This window comes from Trachypithecus francoisi, unplaced genomic scaffold, assembly GCF_009764315.1.
Source record: "Trachypithecus francoisi isolate TF-2019V2 unplaced genomic scaffold, Tfra_2.0 Lachesis_group11, whole genome shotgun sequence".
Classification (NCBI taxonomy): Eukaryota; Metazoa; Chordata; class Mammalia; order Primates; family Cercopithecidae; genus Trachypithecus; species Trachypithecus francoisi.
The window spans coordinates 105086973-105101327 of NW_022681456.1; the positions used below are offsets into that span (position 1 = coordinate 105086973).

At 39.4% G+C, this 14355-nt stretch overlaps 1 protein-coding gene across 8 annotated transcripts in view; it reads right to left on the reverse strand.

Moving 5' to 3' along the window:
* SSPN (sarcospan) overlaps nt 1-14355 on the reverse strand; it is a 108692-nt gene that overhangs the window by 46264 nt on the left and 48073 nt on the right. For 5 of the 8 annotated variants that reach the window (XM_033222620.1, XM_033222618.1, XM_033222621.1 and 2 more), the window contains one exon: nt 5425-5607. The exons of 2 other annotated variants lie outside the window; for them this stretch is intronic. In XM_033222620.1, coding sequence (XP_033078511.1) covers nt 5425-5583 — 159 coding nt within the window. In that variant the 5' untranslated portion in view covers nt 5584-5607. Of the gene's footprint in view, nt 1-5424; nt 5608-14355 lie in introns of those variants that run through there. One more of the 8 variants, XM_033222624.1, reaches the window with a different exon arrangement.

Consider the following 14355-nt stretch of genomic DNA (forward strand, 5'->3'; position numbering starts at 1 on the left):
GTCACTTATTTTCTCCTCTGCCCAGGGGAGTAAAGGTATAATCAGACCAGTACAAGGTGCTGTGTGAGTGGGGGAAGAGCTGACCGACTAAATACCCAACCCTTTTGTCGGCCCCTGAGAAGACAGCAGACCTTAATACTAAAGAAACAAAGTCTGGCCAGAGTTTAGGAATCCCAAGCCTGTCAATCATTTGCAATCTTCCTCAACAACTATTTTTTACTTAACATGTTTTTTTGTCCATAAGCAAGTTGCTCCTCATGGGCAGGAACCTGCCTTTTCATCACCAGTGCCTACCAGGTTGCTTGGCAGTATTAGGAACTCAATAAATGTTTATTGAATGAACTAAAGAAAGAATGCTGTATAGGCAGCCCATACTGAGACACTGACTATATCATGTAAATTTTGGAAAGGAGTATTTCTTTCAATATCATGGATTATTTTCTGTTCAAGCATTAGCTTAAGTTCTGTTTCTAAAACCTAAGCAATCCATATTTTAAACCAAAATAATTTAATCTTAGTGCACATTCTGTTTAGAGACAGCAGGGGAAGTATCCTAAGAGAAGAAAAGGAAGGATATGTGAAATGTTTATTGAAGCAAGCTGTCTGAGGTTTCTAGCACCTAGAAAAACTCACTGAGATGTAAAAATGGTTGCTCATGGGATGTGGATATTTTCCTTTTCTCTCTATTTTTGTTGTCTTCTAATGAGTACATTACATTATGATGTAAAAAAAAAAAAGCAACTCTTAGTTTTCAAAAAAAAAATCACTTCAGTTGATGTACAGTTTGCATTTTTTCTCCCTTCCTCTCTATGAGAGAAATTTTTTTCACTTTATTTACCATTTTCTGTAATAGTCTTTCCTCTGTGGATGCTCATCTAGAAGAGAAATTAATTATGCCAGTAAGTGATCTATATATTGACCATATAGACCACTAAAGTTCTTTGGAGAGATTTCCAATTTATGTTAACTTTCAAAGTGTCAGCTGATTGTCACTTTCCTCCAACATCCAAAAAGAGAGTCCACAGTCCAGGTCAGATGTATGTAAATAAAAAGTTTACTCTGTGTAAGGATCTATCCCAAGCCCACTTTCTCTGTGAAGATTTTCCTAACTATCGAGGCCATTGAACTGTGTCTTTCTTGAACTTCTATAGAGTGGTATGTGTCACATCAGTTATTATTTATATAGTTTTGGATTCTGTAATTGTTTTATATGATAGTTTTCATTCATTTATAAGGCATTACGGTTACTGCGTGCTAGGAACTGTGTTAGCACTAAAGAAAATGAGTAGGAGGGACTGCAGAAAACAGACACTTAAAATATGTTGTTGTAAATAACTTCAGTGTATAAATATGCACAGTGCTTTGCAAATCCCAAAAAGGAATTCCTTACTCTTTGCCCATTCAGATTGTCATCTGCAGGCTTTAGAATAGGAATGTTCCATTTTCCACCCCACACCTTGACTGCCACCCCTCACAAGTAACTGTGGACTTATTGGATTCCAGCACACCCTCTAGCTCATTGGTTGGAAGCTGGGTGAGCGTGCTTGCTCCTTTCCTCCTCAAGTGTCCACGCAAAACCAAAGGTAGCTGGCTGAGTCAGGGGCTGCTCCCTTAGAAGGCTTATGGCTCTCTGGTGCTCTTACTCACTGACAATTTCCTTTTTTTCCGGTTTCTTCCTTTCATGTTGCCATCGAAAGTGCAGTACAATTTGGGGTGATGACCAGGAACTGTGAAGAGGCTCACTATGAATGTCTAGCCCAGGCTTTGTGATCCAGCTCAGAATCACCCTCCGATTGTCAGTGGTGTCCGGGTACAAAGCCCACCTAACAACTTGCAGCATTCCCTGTTTATATCCTCAGGGATTCATGAGGAAGGGTGGCTGTGGCTTGCAGAAGATCTGAGTATTCTGAATGCCCCTTTCATAATACTATCAACATCTTCCATCTAGTCAGTCACCCATACAACAAACACAGAATTGATTACATAATAAATGCTCAATTAAAGAGATGTTACAACTCAGTAGACGGAGAAATTCTCTCTGGATCAGATTTCCATATATTCATTGAATTTATATTTGATGAGATGTGCTAAGATAACATTTTTTAAAGGAAAGTTTAGGGCCGGGCCAGTGGCTCACGCCTGTAATCCCAACACTTTGGGAGGCTAAGGAGGGCCAATTATTTGAGGCTAGGAGTTCGAGACCAGCCTGGGAAAAATAGCAAAACCCCATTTCTACAAGAAAGTTTTACGAGAAAAGGTAGGTATAATACACTAATATAAAGGTAGAAATTTCTAAAAGTACAAGGGGTTATTATAAACCCGGTTCTTATTCTGAATTGCGTGTCCAAATGACCCATGTTTCTTTTTTTAAATGCCTATGACTTAGACCTTCCTCAGGAAATTCTAATTCAGGAAGAGGGTTGGCATGTAGCACCTGTGTGTACTTTTTAAAGTATGTACTTTTAGGCTGGGCATGGTGGCTCACACTTGTAATCCAAGCACTTTGGAAGGCTGAGGCAGGCGGATCACTTGAGGTCATGAGTTCGAGACCAGCCTGGCCAACAGGGTAAACTTCTGTCTCTACTAAAAAAAAAAAATACGAAAATTAGCCAGCCGTGGTGGCGTATGCCTGTAATCCCAGCTACTCAGAAGGCTGAGGCTGGAGAATTGCTTGAAGTCAGGAGGCAGAGGTTGCAGTGAGCACAGATTGCGCTACTTCACTTTAGCCTGGGTGACTGAGAGACTCCAACTCAAAAAAAAAAAAAAAAAAATTTAAAAGACTTCACATATTTAAAAGCCTCTACATATTTTTCAGTACTGTTCAAAGACACCATAGATTATTTTCTGCATGACTAGGACTGCAAGCCACTGGAGGGGAGGAAAGGAAAGGAAAAGAAAGGAAGGGAGGGAAAGGGAAAGGGAAAGGGGAAGGGGAAGGGGAAGGTGAAGGGCGAAGGGATCCAGATACCAAACTAATGCACCTGAAATGAGCCTGGTCCTTCACCTTTGTCAATTAAAAAAGTTGAATTTTTACTTACTAAAACTATAGTCGTTCAAAAGATTTTCTTTGGAAAATTTCATCAATGATGATTTAAAAGCCATCCAAAATAATATCATTCTTATTGCTTAATGCTAGTGTAAACTTAGTCTGTTATTTTTAATTTTTAAAAAGATTAATCACCAACCAGGACACAAATTTAGAGTCAGAGGTAATCACTCCATCCCTCATCCATCATCTGTTATCCACTCCCCATAGTGAAAGCTCAGTACACCTCTATGGAATGACTGAGTGACTGACTGAATGAGTGAGTAACTGCCCCAGTGAGACTCACATCAGTTGTTTGACTCACCCATGATCTTACTACGAGTAGATGACAGTGCTGGACTCAAATTCAGGAGAGCCCATTCCCAGTACTAAACTCTTCTGATCCTGACACGTGATTTACTCACCTCTAAACAACTGTCTATTGTTCTAAAGCCTAAAGCCATCCTTCAAGAATACTATTGGCTCCCATATTGACTATTCAAAACAATGTGTCACATAGAGTTTAAAAACAATGCTAAAAATAATAACTAACAAAAAGACATGGAGAAAGAGCAAGACTGCATGAGTGGAAAGTCTCCCAAAACAATTATCAATACTTTGAAAAGGACAACATTTATTTCTACATATACGTTTCCATTTCTTAAAAGGCAATCTTTGACTTTCTGTTTTTAAGTTGCACAGTGCTATCCTCCATTCATAGGTGTTCTAATGACGGGCATCAGTGTGCTGCATTTAGTTTACCGGTTTCTATCAGGCGATTTATCTCACCAGACAAGCTCGGCTAAGATGATTCTACAAAGCCAAAAAAAAAAAAAAAAAGGAAAGAAAGGAAAGAAAGGAAAGAAAGAAAGAAAGGAAAGAAAGGAAAGAAAGGAAAGAAAGGAAGAAAGAAAGAAAGAAAGAAAGAAAGAAAGAAAGAAAGAAAGGGCCTAAACTTTGATCCATAACTGGTGTCTGTTTTCACAGTCATATGTTTTTAGATAACATTGCCTACAGAATTGCCTTTTGTAAATTGATCTGTAGCACCAAGAAATGTGGTTTTAGAATGAGTTCTTACCACGCTCCCTTTTTAAGCCACCACTGAGAAAACAACTATAATATTACATGTTCTTAAAAATAAGACAGTGGAAAACAGCTACCATTGTTGACCAATCTCCCTTCAACAATGAGAAAGCTAACTGATTTTTGTTCCTAAATAATAATTTTGTTTTACAATAGTACTTTTGCTGTTCAAGGAGAAGAAAATGCAGAATTCTGATAAAGAGAGAAGTGGATCAAATGACAGTTTTTCCAACTATATTGAGTAACTTTATTCAGAGCAGCTGCTTTGGACCAAAAAAAAAAAAAATGAGTAGTAAACTTTAAAAATAAGGAAAAAGATTTCCACAGAGATCACGGTTTATCTACTGATACGACCTCAGTGAAAAAGAAAATAGATCTTCTTGTATACATAGCACAAAAGTAAAACTTGTTTGAGATTCCATGCAGTCTAAGGGAATCATTCTACTTTCTTTCCAGCCTGCTTCTTGTCCTCTAACACTGCCTTCCCTGGAGCACAACCGAACTGGGGAGAACTGGAGTGGCCAGCCCAGTGAATCTCCTGGACAGACTGCAGACAGTAGAAATTGTTGCCTCCTTGAAAATTTTTTATTCTTCCTTTCCAGAGTTGTCACCTCTCTGAATATCCCTCCACTTTTTTGCTTCCCTCCATATCCTCTACTTATGTAAACATTTGATAGATGCTTTAGCTTGGAGCTTCAACATTCTTGAGTCCCTAGCTATGTAGAAGATGCTGTATGATTCTACAGAATATGAAATGGCAAATATCTGATTGCTTGCTCATTCCTCGCAAAAGATCTCAAATACTGTTCAAGTTTTTGTGTATCTTAAGCTTCAGCATGTATCTCTTGACTAAAAACCTGCTTAGTTATTTAACAGTGAACTTTAAAGCTAAATTTTAAGATTAGGAAAAAATACGCTATGTGCTCCGAAAGCACAGGGGACAGTTATGGGGGAGAAATCGAACTTCTTAAATGTAGTGGTTAGTTTATATTTTGTGGCATGAGATTGTGTATGTAATTTTGCATGACGGTGGGGCTTTCTGGAGTGGTGTTGGAGGTGAAGGGCAAGTTCCTTCCCTTGTCACCTCAGACTACGTTCTGCAAGCACCTAATGTCTCAAGGCGTCAGGACACTGTTCATCGTGACAAGCAAAAAAATCTCGCTGCTACTATGAGCACAGTCGTGTGAATGAATATTCAGCACCTCCAACTCAGATTTGTGGCCAATGATCTAGATTTTGAATTTGCAAGGTCCAATTGTGCAGCGTCCTTCTTTCAAGCGGCCTTTCTCCTTAGCAGTTTCATTATTTGTTCATACCTCCAGGAGAAGAAGTAGAGAGGGAAGAAGAAACATAAATTCATCAACTTTTTTCAACTCAATCCTTAGTCCTGCTGGTTCTCTGGTTCTGAGATGGGTTGTGGAAGAGCAGGAAATGCTTGGAGGAACAGTGTCATGAGCAAACAACACAGAGCACATCCTCAAGCCAGGGCAAACCGTATCCTGTTCACACAAAAAGACAACGGGCTAAGTAAATATTTCACTATGGCACTGCAAAAAAAAAAAAAAAAAGCCTAGCTAAAAACGAAGCCAATCATTTGAAGGTTTCAATTACCAAGTGATGTACATCATCAGAGACACTGCAACACCATATGTGTATGTGTGTGTGTATGTGTATGTGTGAGGGTTTTAGAAAAACTACCCAGTTGGGTCTATTGCCTCCTTCAAGAGGTAGCCTGAAACTAAGAGAAACATGAAATTGTGTTTGTTTCATTTTAATGACTTTCAGATAGTCCACTGGCATCATTTTTTAGGGCCTCTTAGGAGGCACTTGGAACTAAGGCGGGACAGTAAAATCGGGATTTCTGAGGCTGTATGGGGTGCAGTCATGAAAAACTGAAAACACATCCATGCAGAGATTTGGTTTCCTGGTGGTGGTTTAAGGAATACAAGTCCCCTAAGCAAAATTGTGAAGTCAAAGAAGTTGCTCTTGATGCAGACCCACCTTGCTCTTGAATTCTCCTCTGCCCTGATGGTACCGTGGCCCCTGCTTCCCCTTCAGAGTGCCTGGCTCCTATCCCCAGCAAAACAGGAGAGGGCAAATCCATCAGTATGAGTGAGATCCAGTCATCCAGTGTGCAGGTGACAAACTCAGTCTCATTGCCCAGAGTATAAAAGTACCAGCCTCTTGGCATGGCCCTGCTGGCCCCTCCACCCTCACCTTCTCCTGTCCAGCCACACTAGGATCCTTTCGTTCCTCAAGCACTGCTCTCTTTCTTGCTGTCAGGCCTTTGAGCACACAGTTCTCTGTGCCTGAGATGCTCTTCTCCCTTCTCCCCCTCCCAGCATTCCTCCACTCAGCCTTTGTAGTTTCCTCCAGGAAGCCTACCTTGATTGACCACAGCCTAGGTCAGTTCTGCTCCTCCAGCCCTTTCCTAGGGCTTCAACTTTGCTTCTCCTTTGCAAGTCTTCCTGCCATTGTCCATCCTTCATGGGATATTATGTTCCCTCCCATGCTGTAAGCTGTAGGACTCTGAGCTCTGTTTATTGCTGTACCTCCAGCACAGAGCCTGGCCTATGGTGAGTGCCAAATGACTATTTTATAAGTGAATGATTGAATGAATTAATCTAGTCTGGATATCTACAGTAACATCATATCTCAAGAGAATATAGTATTTTTTAAATCCTCAGAAAGTTTTCAGGTTTTTATCCTAGACCAGCTGCTCTTGCTGGGGGAACAGACCAGGGGCCAGAGTTGCTGAAGACCCATTTGGAAGATGCTGTGACCATAAGGGCATATCCAAGCTTCCTGTGTGTGTGCTGCTGAGGCACATGTCTACACCTGAGCCAGACTCACTCTGTTCCTTTTTGCTGTCCTATGTCCCTAACCCCTCCCATATCTCTGTCCCCCAAATTTCAACTGATGAATTCTGAATTCATTCTTACTGTGCTCATGTATTTGCTTTTGTTCCCCACCCCTCTCTACTTTAGCTGAATTTCATCCTCTATCCGGGCAGATATTATACAACTAGTCATCTACAGCCCTTCTTAATTTGCCTTATTCTGTGCTTCAGATTTCCATCCCTATAATGATTGCTAGCACTTATATATATCTTTTACCAAGCATAAAGGGCTTACACACACACACATTTAGTCCTTACAATAACACTAAGATATGGGTACTATTATAATCTCCATTCAACGGATGAGGAAACCAAAGCACACAGAGAAGTTAAGTAACTAACCCAAGGTTACCTGGTGAAGCCAAGTCTGAACAAGGTGGTCTGGCTTCAGAGTCTACACTTTTCAGTGCTACATTCTGTTGCTTCTCAGTTATTAGGGATGTGAATTATCGTTGCCCTAGTCACATTGCTTTCTTGAAGAATTTTCACTCTAGTGCCTATTAAGTGAGCATCAAAACACATGACCTTGTATTTTGTGGCCTCAAGTAATTGAGTAACTAATGAGTACCTAATCCAGGTGACCTGACCCATAGGCCAGTCAGTGAGCTTAGACTTGGGGGTCTTGCTCAAATGACAATTTGGACCATTCATATTAGAATATATGGGACTGGAAATGAATGACTAGGGCTGTTGTTAGTGGACGTTGGAGATAAGCAGTCATGACACACATGAAAGATATGGAACTGGAGGGTGTCATGCAGGGTTCTGTGCACGATGAGTGAGTAGAGAGCCTGCTGGCACAGAAGAGCAGAGCACCTTGTCAGATGCAGATGTGAGACAGGCCATATGACCCTTAGGATCTCCAGACTAGCTCCAGCTGCTGATTTTTCTAGTTCCCGGTTTCTAGGATTTCTGTTCCTTGCATTCAAAGGATTCATGACTAGAACCTATTGCCTCAAGACTTCTGGTCCTCAAAGGCTTCCACAGCCCTTCACAGTAAGTCCAACAAGAGGAGGCAAAAAACAAGGAGCTCCTTGATGGGAGGGGAAGCTACAGGTGGGGCAGAATGGGTCTGAGTCATGTATGATGCCTGGGGAACTTCTACCACCTTCACAGTTCCTCTCTCAGAATGACCCTGACTTACTGAACACTGGGCAGCATGACTGTTCAAGGTTACACCTCTAAGCACTGGGGATGCAGACGAAAGTGTCCAGGGGTTCAAGATTTATCTGAGTGTCTAGAGCCATGTAGCAACCAGCCCCATGTCCCAGGGTTTCATGAGCCTAGGCTGGAATAACACACCACTTAACAGTGAAATTCCTGGTATTCAGTAATCCTCAGAGATTCACTGAGAGACAGGTGGGAATAATAATATGATAGTAGTCTTAAAATAGTGTTTTATGTCTCACAAATCCCTTCTAATTAAATCATCTCATTGGATCCTCACCACAACCCTATATCCATTCAGTCATTAAGCTTTGCTCATTTTGTATTCTGAACTTTTTTTCTTTCTATCTCTCTCTCTTCTCCTATTGTTATTACCTTAAGAATAAAGTCCAACAAGGAAAACCTTGCAAAGTCCCACTAAAAAATTTGGACTTTATTCTTAAGGTAATAAAAAGCTATGGCAAATATTTGAGCAGGAAAGTAATGTGTTTGATTTATATTTTGAAAATATCACTTGGCAACAGTGTGAATAATGGACTGATGGAGGAAGAGAACAGAGGCAGGTACAACAAGAGGGAGGCTGCTGTCCTCATCCAGCAGAGGCTTGAACAGGGCGGTAGAATTGGGAATGAGAAAGAAAGAAAACTGTGCCCAAGTATCTATCTGACTTCAGCAACTGGGGGAGACGGTGTTTCCATGTTAGAGGACAAAGTTGTCACTTCCCAAGAATATCTAGACCATGCACATCTCAACTATTTTTGGAAGAATATGTTTAATTGGTGCAAGCACTTGAGAAGAGAAGAAATAAGGGAGAAGATTTTTGATAAAGAAGTTACTGAGTAGAGCTGTGCAGTGACGCTCAGCCTCCCATTGACTGTAGAAAAGGCATAAGCAAGTCTAGGGTGCTGGCTTTAACAGAGTGTTTGAACATCTTCATTTACAGTTTGTCTTAATTCCAGAAGTAAATTTAGCAGAATTTTGATACTGCTTTAAGGATTTAGAGGGGCTTTTAAAAGGTGTAGGGCCATCTCTCATAGTCTTCCCTTTCATTATTACTGAATGTGACTCACATAATCAAATATTCTAGGGCAATCTAATGATTGCGAGTCTTCTATCTATAAAAGGTTGAAAGATAGAGAGGCTGAATAAATTATTTCATTGGAATAATTTAGGCTAAAATATCTACATGAAGAGAGAGAGACAGAGAAACTGAGAGAGCTAGAAGAAATACTACATTTGAAATATTTTTTGCAATTTAAGAAACTCAGATTTGGCCAGAGGCTGTGGCTCACTCCTGTAATCCCAGCACTTTGGGAGGCCAAGGTAGGCAGATCACACGAGTTCAGGGGTTTGAGACCAGCCTGGCCAAAATGGCGAAACCCCATCTCTACTAAAATTACAAAAATTAGCCAGGCGTGATGGCATATGCCTGTAATATTGGCTACGTGGGAGGCTGAGGCAGGAGAATCGCTTGCACCTTGGAGGCAGATGCTGCCAGTAAGCCAAGATCATGCTACTGCGCTCCAGTCTGGATGACAGAGCAAAACTCATCCCTCAAAATAATTTTTTTTATACTCAGAATTGAATTTGCTTTTTAAGCCCATTAAAATTATAGTTCATGTAATTTTTAAATTTTTAACAAGTAAGCTCTGTGAATTTCACAGAATTGTATTTCCCATTATAGATTCATATCTCACAGCTGAAGTGACCTGCTTTTTTCAAATGTTGGTTTATTGAGATAAAATTTTGGCATCGCCTCAGCTTTTCTGTGTAGCTCTCTAAAACAAACAGATTCCTGGATATGCTAATTATAAATATGACTATCATTGTTTAAAACATAAATATTCTCATAAAATCACAAAAAAATAAAATTAGCTACATGGCAAGAGAATAAAATGGTGAGCTATAGACTGGGAGAAAATATTTACAAATCACATATTGATAAAGGACTTGTATCCAGAATATATAAAGAACTCTCCAACTCAGTAATCAGAACACAAATAATCGGATAAAAAATGGAAAAGATTTGGACAGACACTTCACAAGAGAAGATATACGGCAAATAAACACCTGAGAAAATGTGCGGTATCATTGGTCATTAGGAAAATGCAAATTAAATCACAATGAGGTGTCACTTCACAGGTATGAGAATAGCTAAAATTGAAAAGAATGGGCATTTCAAGTGTTAGTGAGGATGTAGAGAAACTGCAGTTGTCACAGGCTGCTGGTAGGCACACAAAATCCTACACCCACTTTGGAAAAGAGTTTGGTAATTTCTTAAGAAGTTAAAGACATCTATCATATGACCTCACCCAGGATAAGTAAAAGCCTACACCCACAAATGAAGATTTGTAGGCAAATGTTCATAGCAACTTTATTTGTAATATTCCTAAGATGGAAATAAACCCATGGCTGGATTGCAAAATAATCATTCGAGAGAAAAAAGCCAGACCAAAAAAAAAATACATACAATGAGTCCATTTGTATAAAATCCTAGAAAATGCAAACTAATCTGTAGTGGCAGAAAGTAGATCAATTGTTTCCTAGAAATGGTAGGAGGAGGCCAGGCATGGTGGCTCACGTCTGTTATCCCAGCACTTTGGGAGGCTGAGATGGGTGGATCACCTGAGGTCAGGAGTTCGAAACCAGCCTGGCCAACATGGTGAAACCCCATCCCTACTAAAAGTACAAAAATGAGCAGGGTGTGGTGGCATGTGCCTGTAGTCCCAGCTACTTGGGAGGCTGAGGCAGGAGAATCACTTGAACCTGGGAGGTGGAGGTTGCAGTGAGCCAGGATTTCGCCACTGCACTCCAGCCTAGGCAATAGAGGGAGATTCTGTCTCAGAAATAAATAAACAAATAAACAAACAAATAAATAAATAAATAAACGGTAGGGGGATAAGGAGATGGGGGAGGGAGGGATTACTAAGGGACACAAGAAAATTTTAGAAGGTGATGGGAAAACTTATCAAACTATACACTTTAAATATGTGCAGTGTATTATATGTCAATCATACCTCAATAAAGATGTCAATGAGAAAAATAGGTAGATGTGGTCAGTATTTGCAGTTTAAGTGGAGCTTGAAGCATGATCAATATTTAACCAAGGTAGTATTTAGAGATCAGGGGTGTATAAGTTAGTGATAATGCCTTGAAAGTGTGAGTTTGACCTTCAAATAATGCCTAACATTTCTCATGGCTACCGCAAAGAAGTTTCCTGATTTTTTTCACCTTTAGTGGGTTTAAGCAGGGTGTATTTATCCTCTTGGTGACAAATGAAACCCTGGCCATTTCCTCCCTGGGATGCTTTTAGCCAGGGGAGCTTGCCTTCCATGTCGTAGGATGGTTCACTTAAAAAATTTATAAACTTAATATAGAAATCTCATGTATCACATATTTCTTTGAGTTTCGGAGATGGCTGCAAATGAATTTTTCCTTGTCTAGTAGTTTTATGGTATTGCTTAAATAAATCTTCATTGCTTCATTCATTCTTGAAGAGACTATTTAAGTTTAATCGTCCACATAAATAAGCCACAGTCAACATAATAAACAAAAAGAAATAAGAAAAATGGTAAGGGCAATACATTTTAATGTATTGGGATTTAGTTTCCAAATTCCTTGAAATATAAAATTTGAAGATACAATGGCTTGTCAATCAATGATTAAAATAGCTTTCTAAGATAAATACCACAGCCTTCTTATAAAAGATAATGATTGAACATATGTATTTGCCTACCTTCCTTCCTAAGACCCTATGGAAATGGCCAGAAAGTAGTAAAACAGGAAGAGAAAAAAGAAGAAACCTGTAAGAGTAAGGAGAAAGTGAAGAAGATATCAGCATATGAAAGAGATCAGCAAGTATCTGAACACCGGAAAAAGAAAAAGAGCATGTTAGCAGAAGAGGCCCTGGATATCCCCAAAAAGAAAGGGTCCAGAGTTGGGATGCACCAGGGCTCCCAGGAGAGGCCGAATCTGTAGTTACAGAGGGCAAAGTTCAAAGGTGAACCTGAAACCTGGGGACCTCATTAAAGATCTATTTAGAGAACAGTTGCACCCATCACCCCTACTTCCACCCTTAAATGCAGAACAACACCCTTGCAGGCCGCCCTGACATTTGTCCCCACGCTCTTTTCTAAAGAAAGGAAACACACAGACACTCCTAGAATGGCAGTTCACACCCCTGAGTAAAGTTTCCCAGTTCTGGAAGTTGGAAATCACCCAGAAGCCCGTCAGTCATTATATCTTGTCCCGTGTCTAAGTATGAACAGACAGTGAAGGATCATGAAATGTGTAAGTCAAATCAACAACACAAAACAGAAGGATCAAAACGAACAGCCCTCAAAGGGAATGGGGAGAATTCAGCAAACAGAAGAGAGCTGGTTAAAAATTTTTCATTACTATCCTCAGGACTGTTGATAAAGATATGGTATCCATAAAACAAAAATTGGAAGCTAATCCACATAGAAGATTGGAACAATAGATACATGATTCATGGGGAAACATAGACAGAGAGGGGGAGAGAGACAGAGAGATCTGTAAAGAAAGTGGATTATAATTGTGCCACTGCACTCCATCCTGGCGACAGAGCAAGACTCCGTTTCAAAAAAAAAAAAAAAAGAGAAAGTGGATTCTATGTAACAGAATGATTAAAAACAAGTGTTTTTGGGGATATTCTGAAAACACATTTGTATTTTATGCTGGAAACCCTCTCCAAGTGGCACAAGGATTAATCTTGGCTTTGAGCCTATAGAGAAGAACACGTAGGCCACATTATTTACAATGTCATAGCAATGCAAATGCCATTTATTGAAAATTACTTTATTTCTGTTAAAAATCATAGATTAGCATCTAATAGGAGATGATACTAACACAAATGAGTTATATCCTCATCTTTCACATCAGGGACTTGTTAGACACAGTCTAAAAATGTTCATCAAGAAATAGAGGAATTAGCCTATTATGCAGAATTGTGATGGTAACTACCTAAGGAACTGAAAACAGCAGTGGACAAGGGTGGATATTTACCTCCAGGGAGCGAGTGTGATGGGGTAAAGGCTAGGAGACTTTTCCACAAAAAGTCCTTCTGGAATATTCAACATTTTTACCATTTAAATGTGTAAAACACACATTTAAAAAATTCTAAGGTGAATGTATACTTCACACTGAATAAGTGGACTCTATTACCCATCAAATATTATGTCCATTCAAGGGGCTGAGGCGGGAGGATTGCTTACAGTCAGGAGTTCAATACCAGCCTGAGCAACAATAGTGAGACTCCTGTCTCAAAAAAAAATAATAATAATAATAAAATGAAATTATAAGAGACTCTCATGAATGGGGTGACTTTGGATACATTATTGCATTTGCTCTACACCTAGGAGGCAGGTAGGTGCTGCTATCCTGTCACTGCTATCAGTGAGAAAAATTAAGGTTGGCATGTTTAGATGGCTTCCCCCACATCACAGAGGTGACAAGTGGTAGAGGTGAAGCCTTGGCTGGAGTCTTCCGATGCCAATTCCAGGATTCCTTTCTCTAGTCCAGCAGTCCCAAAAAGTTAGGTTTTAGGAACTCTTTATGCTCTTAAGAATTACTAAGGAGCTCAAAGATATTTGGTTTATGTGAATTATATCCATTGATACTTATTGTATTAAAAGTTAAAACTGAGATCTTGTAAAATATTTATTAATTCATTTAAAAACAAAATTATAAACCCACATAAATACTTTGATGAAAAATAACTATAGTTCTTTGACAAAAAAAAAATAGTGAAAACAGGGGCGTTATTTTAAATATTTGTAAATCTCTAGATTGATTAGAAGATAGCTAGATTCTCATAACCCCTTCAGTATTCATTGTGTTTAGTAGAACATATCAAGCAGCCTCGGGAAAAATTCCACTGTACATATTAAAAAGGGAAAACAATTTTTAGTATTATTAAGAATATAGTTTTGCCTTTGTAAACCCCCTAGAAGGGTCTCAGGGACCTCCGGGGGTCACCAACCATTGTTTGAGAATGGCTTTTCAACAGCACAGCTGCCTGATGAAGTTTGAGATAACTAAAAACTAATAAATCAAAACTATTAAGAAAATGTCAGGAGTGTTATGGCTATTACAATGGCAAATTCAAAAATGTATATACACACACATTTATTTACATACATACTCATTTATTGAGTAACCC